Genomic DNA, 12,182 nt, shown 5'->3' on the forward strand with positions numbered 1-12,182 from the left:
CTGTCGTGGCATAGCGTACATGTGGCATACATGCACGCTCCCAGATTTCCCAATCTTACTCTGTGTGCCCTTCTCTGTGATCGTGTTCACCTGCGTGACCTCTGTCGTCAGAAATGATTCAAAGATACGTCAGATGACATTTACTTTGCGTGGTGACGGGTGCAGTGGCCTAGTGGATAAGAAATCGGCCTCCTAATCGGAAGGTCGTGAGTTCAAATCCCGGCCGCTGCCGCTTGGTGGGTTAAGGGCGGAGATTTGTCTGATCTCCCAGGTCAACTAATGTGCAGACCTGCTAGTGCCTTATTCCTCTTCGTGTCCACACGCAAGCACAAGACCAAGTACGCACGGAACAGATCATGTGATCCATGTCAGAGTTCGGTGGGTTATAGAAACACGAAGATATCCAGCATGCTTCCCCCGAAAGCGGAGTATGGCTGCCTTAATGGTGGAGTAAAACGGTCATACACATAAAAACCGTGGGAGTTTCAGCCCATGAACGAAACAAACAAACTTTGAGAGGTATTCTCATGTTGACGGGCCGGACTGGTCCAATCCATTCCCCAAAGCGACACTAAACGCTTGTAAGGCTCTTTGTTCAGAGGAATAATCTTGAAACTAACGCTGGATGTGATGCACTTCTATTTTACATTGCTCCTACACATGTTTAATGAGTTTCTACATGTTGACTACGTGTGTTTGCGTGCATGCGTGCGAACGTGTGTGCGTGTGCTGTATGTCTATCTGTCTCACAGTCTGTCTATATGTCTATCTGTCTGTATCCCTGTCTTTAATGTCCATCTCAATCATTAAATGTATCTTTTTCAGAGCCCAAGTTGATAAACTGGAAACTGCACCGCGAGATGCCCTGAACAATGAAAACAGCTACAACAAACAACTTCTTCGTTTGTTCACATCTTGACTGCTGGCCACAAACAATATCAGTCATCAAAAGATACAGTAATCTTCCTTCACATTCTTACCAGCAAGCATGTTCTTAGAACACTCTCTCATTGGAACAACAAATAAAGCTGTGGTCTACATTGTCTACCTTAATTTGTGGTGACCTTGACAGCACTTAGATCATAAACATGTCCTGGCAATGCAGATTCATTATAAAGACATGCATGCGAACAAACGCGGGGAATATTTAGAGTGTTTTCTTGTCACAGCATGAGTGATTGATGAAAAAGGAAACAATATGGATGCATTGGATGATAAGTTTGACAGGCATGTTAGTTTCCTGCTTCAGGAATTCGAGGGACAAAGCTTTCCATGTACACTGCCACGGACGTGCGAGGAAAGTAATATCATCACTTCACTGCTACAGGAATGGCAACCAGATGAACAAGCAGAGCGTATGTATGCAAGGATCGGTTGTGTCAGAGTCCTAGACGTGTTGGACACAGAACTTCGAGATAAACAAGCAGAGCTTCAGTATGAAATCGTCGCTTGTGTCAGAGTCCTAGACGTGTTGGGCATAGAGGTTGTAACACGGGAAACGCTACGTGCCTGTCTTAAAGTCTGTACTCGTGCGTCATGGAGGAGAGCTTTTCTTTCGCGGCGCCTTCAGAAAGCCAAAGAATTTCTTCTCCATGTTGCTGCCATTGAATCTCTTCCCAGAGGGTTTATATTTCCTAGAGAGTGTAGGGTTGAGCGCTGTTATGGAGTACATAATGAAACGGCTTTATCTTTGCTAGTTCCCCAAATACAAAACAAAAACATGATTGTGTGCTTTCTTAAGATCGCGAAATCCACACTGAATAAAGAACAGATTTGTTTAATCTCAAATTTACTGCACGTGGAGGCTGATTCCCGTTTCAAACAATGTATGAACAGAGCCTTGCGGGATGGTGAATGGGGTGTGGTGGACCACATGTTACGACTGTACGACATGGACACAACAGCGCTGCACCAAGTCCTTGTCAAAGCAATGAAACGGAGAGAGTGGAAAGAAGTAGAAGCGTGTCTCGGGCGTGGAGCGGACATAGCCACAGCCTGCACTGAGACCGGGTTTGACCTGAACGCCAGGTCAGGAGAGAGCAACAGAACAGTTCTACACGACGCCATGTTCACCCATAAAGACGTAATGAAGGAGATGGTGCAGGCATTGCTACAGGCTGGCGCTGAACCTAACGTACGAGATTCAGATGGTGAGACTGTGGTTTGCACGGCTGTTAACTATCGCAACTGGGACTTTGCTTTGCTTCTGTTGATGCACACTAGGGCTGCTGGAACCACTGTTTCACAAACATTCCGTAACGGAGAACCGGTCTTGCATTTTGTCTGTAAAAAGGGTCAATCAGACCTTGTGCGGGAACTCTTCACGACACAGACAGACCCACTGGCCACAGACGGTAAGGGTAACACCTTGATCATGGCTGCCTTGGCTGGAGCAGATAGCGATGATTTCTCCTGGGAGCCTGAACCCATCACGCCTGGAAGCGAGAAGGAGAATGTAATGCGTGTTCTGATCCAGTCAGGGGTGGCAACACACCAGGCTCTGTTGTCGCAGTCACAGCTGAGGTCCCTTAAACAGAAAGCCCAAAACGTCACAGTGGACAGTTTCCAATCACCCATGTGGCAAGCAGTAAAGAGACGCAAACTACGAATCGCTAGGATGCTGTATGCTGCTGGTGCATGTTGTCATGAAGAAATTCATGAACTGGTGAATTCAGAATTCATTGGACACAAATTTGAAGAAACGAACCAGCGTGACATCTTGAAGTTTTCGGAAGACTTCTTCAGCCATTTTCATTCGGGTTTTGATTACGAGCCGGATGATGCTAGTGCGTGTTGTCATACAGGAATGCATAAACTGGCAAATTCGGAGTATGTCAGACAAAAAGTAAAACACGTGAGGAATAGCAGTCCCTTCCTGGCCTTCCTTAACGACATTTTCAGCCATGTTCGTTCCCAGGGGATGCATTATACTGTCGGTGAATGTTGTACTCAAGAACACTTTCCCTTTTGGGATGCAGAACTAAACTTTGTCAGAAAAAAAACAGAAAAAATGAAAAACTGGTGTGGCATCATGGACTTTCTGGACCACATTTCTAGTCACCCTCGATCCCTTCGGGACATCTGTGCCCTGACAATCTCGCATCTCATCGGCTGCGGGCCGCAGCGTGACGAAAGAGTAGCAAGCCTCGGTCTTCCTGACTCTCTACGTCGTCGCGTCTTACAGGATCACGTGATCAGTTCTGATTTTCTCAAGGACTACCCTCCTGACCCCGAGGACATTAAAGAACCGTACAGTGGACCCTGGATGTGCGGTGGATGTGGTTCTATTGATGAAGATTTTCTATCCGAGCTTCATAGGCCGCCCTGCTCCTGTCAGATTGAAGAAGGTGAATAACTGATAGTCATGATCAATACCATGAATCACCATAAGAAAAGACAGCCGAGGACAGTTTGATCATTAATGATTTGGTCTCATCATGTTTGCATAGGACATTATGGAAGACAGTCAAACAGTTCACAAATTCAATTGTTGAGTTAGAAAAAGTATTATTGCTTGAGCAAACTAAAACGTTCTGCTAAAATGAATTTTATGAGACAAGGCATACAGACAATACATTTTGTGACAGGGTGAACTGTCAACAAAGATAGAGTGAAGACATTTCACGTTCATTCTTGTTCCTCTCTTTCAGTCCCTGTCTAATTATGTCCCACTGACCCATTGATGCTTGTGCTTGCTGTCAGGATCGCTGTGTTTTGGTAACTTGTAGGCGTTTCATTTAAGATGATGGGCCCTGATTGGTTGATTGTTTAAACTGTTGCACGCGTTCATCATACTGATAAGCTTGAGGCTGCAGCAGAGCAAATTTTTGTTTAGTGCTTTTGTGAACAAAAAACAATTGACAAGTGGCTCTATCCCATCACCCACCTTCCCTCCGTCGCGATATAACCTTGAACGGTTGAAAACGACGTTAAACACCAAATAAAGAAAGAAAGTGTCAAAGTGGGAGTGTTAAGACATGTGTGTGGTCTTTTGTGACTTTGGATTGTGTTGTTCAATCGTGATTGAACCAGTGAACTGTTTTGGTGTGTAGCTGCAGAGATTAGTATTGTGTATTGAGCCATTAACTTCGTTTTGGCCAAGTATGTAGTTGAGGAGTATTTGAAAATAACTTTTGTGTGTTCCGGAACAAGTGTTGTAGCAGCTGGTTTGATTATTATGTGACGTTCGCCAGAGGATTGTTTGAAGTTTCAATAGCTTCATTGCGACAGAGTTCTACTATACATTTAGGAGTGAACGCGCAATTAACCACTCTGCCGTCTGGTATTTGTTAAAAAAAAAGTCACATTATTGCAACCCCTGACTTTGTGTCTCTATTGAATGCTTCCTGATCTATGCATCCCTTCCACTTCACCCTCTCACAAAGTAATTGTTACAAGTCTCGCCAAAGTTTCATTTGAGTACGACTACTGGCGGAATTGTGCTAGTCTGGTAAACATACGGGAAAGATATGGAACGATCCCGCTGCACGGTTTACGAGTAACAGTAGTTATCACTCCCACACCATGCTGCGGTCACGAATGACCTGGCATTGCTGTAGCACGTGATCATTTCAAAATATTCGATCGTGTTTACAGGACTAGAAAATGTAAACTAGTGACCATACGTAAATAAAACATTGGCAGTATTTGCAACAATCATTTGTTTGCAGGCATTCGAAGTCATGATTTTTATTTAATGTAAGTTTACGACGAGATTAAAAACATTTTCCGGAAGATTGCATAACAAAAACAGAAAACTGTAAATATCTGTAACAATACAATATTTTACCTGAAATAGGTCTTGTGTATAGGAACGAGATCCTCATAGTTTCAAAGCGTTGCACTTGGTCATCGCTGAAATACAGCGCTTCTTTTCATAATATCCCTATAAAATGACGCAAAACTGCGCCTTTTTTTTACCGCTCATAATATGTGTAAACCTGTGAAAGTAATTCATTCTTTGCCATTTTACAAACTACGTTTTATCTTACTGATTTGTCCCAACTAATTGAGAAAAAAAAGAAGTTTTTTCCAAGGTATATTTTGAAACGTTGTTTGTTACTCCTGCGGTGTAGTTAACTTGGCTTCACTAAGCTCAGCGAGAGGTATACGTTTGTGTGGGAAGTGTGAGACTGTGCCGGCACGGGTGTCAATCTATGTAGAGGATAGGGGAGGTCAGTGTCCGAGGGGTCGGGAAAACTCAGGACCGTCCCGAGAGAAGAACATATCTTTGGTTTTCTGTGGTACGTTTACCTGCTCTGTGTTTGGTTTGTGTGGTGTTTATTTTAGTTCCTTTGTTTTGTTTGATAGTTTTCTCCTTTCTGTAAACATACATGTGTGAAATACAATGAATATTTGTTTAGCTGATTAGTGTCTGCTTGTTATTTTGTGTTGTGGTTGCTGTTTTTATCCCACTGTTGAATCTGTGTGATTTTGCTTGTAATAGCTTCGCTCTTGTCTGTTTGCCCTTTTTTTCCTTTAATGTACCGAGTTTTCTCTGCGGGTATGGCAGGCATAGTTGGCTCGGTGTTGTTGTTGTTGTTGTTGTTGATTTTTTCTCCTGTTCTTTTTCTTCTTCGTACAATTTCATGTGTGAAATACATCGAACAGTTTTTAGACTAATTGCTTGTTCGTTTGTTCATTTGTTTGTCTGGTTGTTTGTTTGCCTGTTTGTCTGATTATGCTCAATCTGTGTATTTTTGCTTGCAATACAGTGGAACCCCCCTTTTAAGACCTCCAAACATCTGAGAAAATCAGGTCTTAAAAAGGAGGGAGTCTTAAAATAGGGGTAATTTTACAGAGGTTATGAACAGAAAGTCTGAGAAAACAAGGTCTTAAAAAGGAGGGAGTCTTAAATTGGGGGGTCTTAAAAGGGGGGTTCCACTGTATCTATGCTCGTGCTTGTGTTTGGCTGTTCTCTTTGCCTTGACAGTATTGAGTTTGTTATACCATTTTCATTTGATGTCAGTCGCCTGTGCCACACTGTGATTGGTTTATGCGTGTGCAGCTTTAACACGCGTCACGTGAATGAATAGTGAGGATGTTCAGATTGAGGCAAGTATGAATGAAAAGCGTGCGAAAGACGAACGAATGGGACTGTGTCTGTCATGTTTGGAGTATGTGTGCTCACGTGGTGTGTTGTAGAAGAAATAGTTTGTGTTTGTATGTTTCGTGTTTAAGAGGATGTGAGAAGTTTCAAGAGATTGAATTCATTTATTATGAAAGCATGCTGCTGTCCGGATATTAATGTGTTATTAATGTACAAAGTCACATGTGGGATTTTTGTCCTATAATAGAGAATATTTCAGTTTTGAAATCATTAATATTGTCCAAACTCATGTATTTGTGGATGTTATTGCCAAACCCTCCAGACAGGTTTGTACATAATTTACAGAGAATGATTTTTGATTTTGTGTGGAATCGAAAACGTAATTGGATTAATATAACATGTTGTTGTTTAAAGTGTTAAAGGTGGTGGTCTGAATGTTCCCGACGTTAAAAGTTCTATGGCAGCCCTGAAATTAACCTGAATAAGAAAGTTGAGGATTACAGACCACAAATGGAAAGATAAACAGTTTTGTCTGTACCCTGATGTGAATAAAATGATTGTGTATGGCCCCAGTGTTTATAGTGGAAAACATCATTGTGACATTTTTTTGGAAGGATGTTTTCTGTGTTTTTCTCTTAAAAATTGTAAAGTTTCAACTCTATAATATTAAATGCCAATTACAATTTGTTTTATTTATAAATGTAGATACGCAAAGGCTGTACCTACATTTGTAGTTTTCAAGAGCCTTGCGAAAACAGTATTTGTTAGATGAATATATAAATAAAATCAAGGTTACGTTTGACACGTTTGTTTTAGAGTGAACCTCATTTGAACTGTTGATATTGTTAAAGATTACGTATTACGTCTTTAATTACGTGTTGTATGTTTTAGAAATTGGTGTAGTGTAGATATATAGTTCTAGAAGAGAGCAACAGAACATTTCATAAGGCAATATGACAGTGTGTGTGTTATATTATACACAATATAGGCCGACTTGATCGACTGCATACAATGGTTCTATCTTAGAAAAAAACAAGATAATATGCAAGGTTTTTGTATACAATAAAGAATTAAGTAGAGAACATGTTTTTCAAGTGTAAAGTACTAGTGTATATTTCCGCTCATAAAGATTCGAAATGAAATTGAAAATATGGTTGTAAATGTGAAAGTGTCAGTATAGGGCCCAGACATTTTGAGGGGCACATTTATTTTGTTGTGGTGTAGTGAATGTATTGCTCTTTATATACATTTTGTTTTACGATAGTGGTGCTGTTGTGGTGTTGTAATATATGTATTTCAAAAGAGAAAAAAAATCTAATGTAAGGAGAGAAACTGTGCTTTTTCTTGACAAAGGGAATGTCAGGATTACTTCCCTTGGGTTATTCCATAGTCTTGAACCAATGTGTTCGAATTCTCTGGAATGTTGTGTCCTTTTGTATATTTAGAAAGGAATTAGAGATACAATATTATATGATGTATGTGAATGTCATTAATTTTGTTTATTTTAATGTGGTTTTTTTTTTAGGCTTAGCAGTTTTATTTTTAAGTAGTATAATTATTACTTAAAGTACTTTTCGTTTCCATTTGCATTTTTGCTGATTCTGCCTCTTCACACGAGTCAGATTTTCATGCTCATGATTTCCAAATGTTTTATTCCTAAATCAGGTAAGAATTTGTTTTAATATATTGTGTTGATTTGCTTCTTAGAGTCTCTGTGTATTGTTTTTCAAGTTTATTTGATGCAAGGTTTTGTATAGTTGAAGGATTACGTACTCGGATTTAATATAACATGTGATAGTCATAGAATGTGAAGAACCAGGGGGTCACCAGGAACAAGGGAGACAATTATTAATTGAAAGAATCTGAAGTGACATGATGAAATAGTATAGATGGTATTGTATTATGAAGATAGAGTTGTAACAGATGTATTTTAAGAATTAGATGATAAAAACTCTATAGTTCTGTTTGTTATAGTATTTTAGTTTTATAGCTTTTGTTTGTGTCACCTTTATGAGTTATGCATCCTGTCACAAGGCTTGCGGAGTTGCTGTGTGTTTACTGTTTATTTGCCTATCTGTGTTTTAAGTGTTTACTGATTATTATCTGGTTGACTGAAATGGAACATAGTCTTTCTTTCGACGAAAAGGAATCACCATGGAAGTTATGTAAATGTATTATTGGTAAGCATGTGCATTATTTTGTATGCAGCAGTTTTTTTGGTCAAAAGAGAATTGAAATGTTTGTCGGTCATTTTGAGAAGAATTTAAGGCATTAATTGGGTGTGGAAGGTTTGTATAAGTGATGAAGCTTTTAGCATGTCACTGGTGGGCGCAGTCAAGATTTGATTTGGTCTTGATTGTATTTGGATTAGAATTCCTCAAAGCGCAACTTCTTGTTCATGTTCAAAGGAATTTGCAATTACAGGCACCAGAGGTGGTGATTGAATTCATGTTTCTTATGCGGTTGGATTCTTGTATCATGATTTACATGATATATTTTATGATTAAGTCGTTCCAATTTCTTGTCATAACTATATTTGTATTGTTTTGTATCATGTTTGTCATTTTCTTATGTGAGCATAGTTTTATGTTTGATTGTTTGTTTTCTTGAAAGTTGTTCTGGATAAAACTGAAGTTAGTATTCTTTGTCCCCCGCGGGGTTAGGGGGAAGACTTTACCCGATGATCCCCAGCATGTCGTAAGAGGCGACTAACGGATTATGTTTCTCCTTTTACCCTTGTTAAGTGTTTCTTGCATAGAATATAGTCAATTTTTGTAAAGATTTTAGTCAAGCAATATGTAAGAAATGTTAGGTCCTTTGTACTGGAAACTTGCATTCTCCCAGTAAGGTAATATATTGTACTACGTTTCAAGCCCTTGGAGCAATTTTTTGATTAGTGCTTTTGTGAACAAGAAACAATTGACAAGTGGCTCTATCCCATCTCCCCCCCCCCCCTTTCCCCGTCGCGATCTAACCTTCGTGGTTGAAAACGACGTTAACCACCAAATAAAGAAAGATAAATTATTCTTTGTTATTGTTGTGGTTGAAATATACTTATGTTGTAATTGGGGTTTTTTTCTCTCAGGGGTAACGTTGATCTTTGTTGATCGAGCATTTAAATTTTCATTGAGTTGTTAATCTGGTTTGAGCTCTGTTTGAGTAGCTTTTGATTTTGGTTTAAAGATAAACATTGTTTGCATTTTTGTAAGTAAACCGAAGACCTCTTTTCATTTTGTAATGTTAAAGAATAAACTTTGGAACACCAAACTCCTCTTGTGTTGCGTTGTGTGGATGGTGAACATCGTTAAACGTTATAAGTTACCTCACCCATTCGTCGCGATATAACCTTCGTGGTTGAAAACGACGTTAAACACCAAATAAAGAAAGAACCTCACCCATACCCTTGGACAAATTTGCTAAAACAATTATTACAAGTCTTAGCAGGTTTACATACGATCGACATCTGCATCTGTAGACATGACATACAAGAAGAAATTCGCAAGATATCGAAACAAAACAACCTAACCTGCGTAGATATTTGATTTGGCTCAGTTTCTCCGTGTATGTAAAAGTTGCCATGTTGTTGAATTTTCGTCGATGTTTTATCAGTACCTCACGTTTTGTCAGGTAGACTTTGGGGGTACCTTATCTGGGCGGAAGTCACGTGACCCCTGTAAAACAATAACAATTACAACAATAACAATTTATGCTCCATTAGAATGTTACATAAAAATGGAACATTTTCTTCAGCACACCCTGCCTGCCTGTAAAAGATTGTAACGAACATTAACTTGTATAAGAATGATTAGGACATTCACTGATAGGACAACAGCACATAAAACATAGGTTCACATATTTAATTACAAGCACATAAGTCGTATTACCAATACCACTGTCATCTTATAGTATGATAGAATTACAGATACAAACAAGACATTTTTGATCCGAAACATGTGCCAGATAGCCAAGTAAAGGGCATTTTATGGAATATAACGTTTGAATGAATTGACACGGGAATGAATGCTTTAGTTAAGGTAAGAAAATGGGTGCATTTCTTTTTTGTGTGCTGAGTTTAGTTATAAATACGTATCTTTAAGTTTTAACAAGAGTGGAGAGGGAGGTTTGTCTCCTAAAGAATGTGTGATTGTGTGTGTGTGTGTGTGTCTGTGTGTGTGTGTACGTGTGTGTGTGTGTGTGTGTGTCTTTGTGTGTGTGTGTACGTGTGAGTGTGTGTGTGTGTCTTTGTGTGTGTGTGTGTGTGTGTGTGTGTGTGTGTGTGTGTGTGTGTGTGTGTGTGTGTGTGTGTGTGTCTTTGCCCTGGCTTTGCATTTTTACTCAGCAAACATTAAAGACTGAATGACAAACGACTTCGATTTAAAGTCAAGTAGGTTGGCATATACTCCCAAAACTACTTGGAGATGAGGAAAACATGCGATCGATAATGTCTAGGAAAACATGTTTTGCAACAAACAGTTTGATGGAAAGCGAGGAAAAGGACACACACTAACAAGGAAAGTAATCAGTGTAGCGATGTTCACATGCCAAGACTAATAATAAGCACCTTCAATTAAGTGTTAATCAACTGAAATATGAATCTTCATATCTTGCAGTCAATCAAAGTAATATTTCAACATCAAATCTTATTACTTATTACATGTGCAATTTGTTTTTAAGCGAAAATTGCCGGTAGAATGTCGAACGCAAGATATCACGACAATTTCAAGTAGCCACATCAAATATCGGTCATCATAAAATCAAACAAATATGTCAAGATTAAGTTCGGTCACCGATGCAAAACGACGAATAAAACGTTCAAAGCGTTGAAAGCCCCGGATAGGCATATATAGCCACATCCTCAAGGTAGTATTAAACAGTGACGCAAGCCTATCTCGAATCATGTGCCTCTCTTCGAGTGAAGAAAAAGTGAAAAAGCTCAAGAAATGTCACAAGGAAAACAGTAGGTTTCGACACACAGCGATGTCTACAGGACGAAAGTGAATAAACGTGGACAAGGAAAATCCAGTTTCGCAGTGAATCAAACCGTCACACACACACCCTTGGCCTTTCTTTTTGAAACGTTTTCTATGAATATTCGATTCACATTATCGACGTCACCCAGTTGTTATTTCGTTGTCACTGCCAAAACGTTTTCTATGAATATTCGATTCAAATTGTCGACGTCACCGGGCCCAGTTTTTAGTTCCTTCTCAATGCCAACTACACGCCTCGCCCTTTTAGCTCTCGTGTTTTGAGCTGACGGCCTCGTGTTGAAAGGCTGTCTGACTAGGTGATCTCTCGGGTTTTCTTCTCCTTCTCGTTTGCTTGTCAGAGTTTTGTGGCCGTGAACTGACCGACCGGCCTACTGGACAACTGCCTGCTCTCCGCCCTCTCACGTTGCCAGCAGGTTTCAGTGGACATTCTTGCTTCTAGATGGGCCGTACTGTTGAGGACTGCAAGGTATGGACTACTGCTGTTGTTAGAAAATCACTGTGGTGTTCACATTCACTTAACAAACTTGCTTACGAAGTGGCCGTCTTAAAGCTGTGGTCTATTTATGACTTTCCGGGGCTACGAGGTTGAAAAATAGGGATAAAATCATGTACAGAATTCTGTACAGCAAACGCTACCCGAAACCCCATCTATACGGCGTGTATGACCTTGAGAGCTTCAGTCAACGCTTGAATTTTGCAGTGGTAACATCCGGTTTGCTCTCTCAGAGCTGAGCATATTTGTCGAGAAGGATCGAGCAGAAAAAATAAACGACTTGGCAGGGATTCGAACTCAAGGCCTCGGGGCCTCGAAATGTCGGGGCCGATGTCTTAACCGCTAGGCCACTTCACCAGTGTTTTCAAAGATAAAAAAATTGATAATTTTATATCATTCTACGCTTGAATTACCATTCATGCGTTGCAAAAACGTAAAAATTGCTATTAAAATTTGCCTTTATTTGCAAACATGTTTCACGGAATCGCAGTACATGTTTACACCGTCATGTTACACGACATTCGCGCCATGCAAATAGCTGCGATATCTCTATTTACAACATGCAAGAAAAATGACAAGAACAGTAATTGAATCTCTCCAAAGCTCTGTGCAGTTGAAAACAGACATCTAAGAAATAGTTATACATGTA

The 12,182-nt window shown here is 39.8% G+C and overlaps 2 protein-coding genes across 2 annotated transcripts in view; both read left to right on the plus strand.

Moving 5' to 3' along the window:
• The first annotated feature begins 835 nt into the window (after nucleotides 1-835).
• LOC138976352 (uncharacterized) overlaps nucleotides 836-12,182 on the plus strand; it is a 28,075-nt gene continuing 16,728 nt past the window's right edge. Inside the window, exon 1 of the mRNA XM_070349214.1 lies at nucleotides 836-4,803. Coding sequence (XP_070205315.1) covers nucleotides 1,199-3,355 — 2,157 coding nt within the window. The 5' untranslated portion in view covers nucleotides 836-1,198 and the 3' untranslated portion in view covers nucleotides 3,356-4,803. The remainder of the gene's footprint in view (nucleotides 4,804-12,182) is intronic.
• Nucleotides 10,867-12,182, plus strand: part of LOC138976353 (uncharacterized) — an 8,706-nt gene continuing 7,390 nt past the window's right edge. Inside the window, exon 1 of the mRNA XM_070349215.1 lies at nucleotides 10,867-11,506. The gene's annotated coding sequence lies outside the window, so the exon portion shown is untranslated. The remainder of the gene's footprint in view (nucleotides 11,507-12,182) is intronic.

Source organism: Littorina saxatilis, linkage group LG9 (genome assembly GCF_037325665.1).
Source record: "Littorina saxatilis isolate snail1 linkage group LG9, US_GU_Lsax_2.0, whole genome shotgun sequence".
NCBI classification, from domain to species: Eukaryota; Metazoa; Mollusca; class Gastropoda; order Littorinimorpha; family Littorinidae; genus Littorina; species Littorina saxatilis.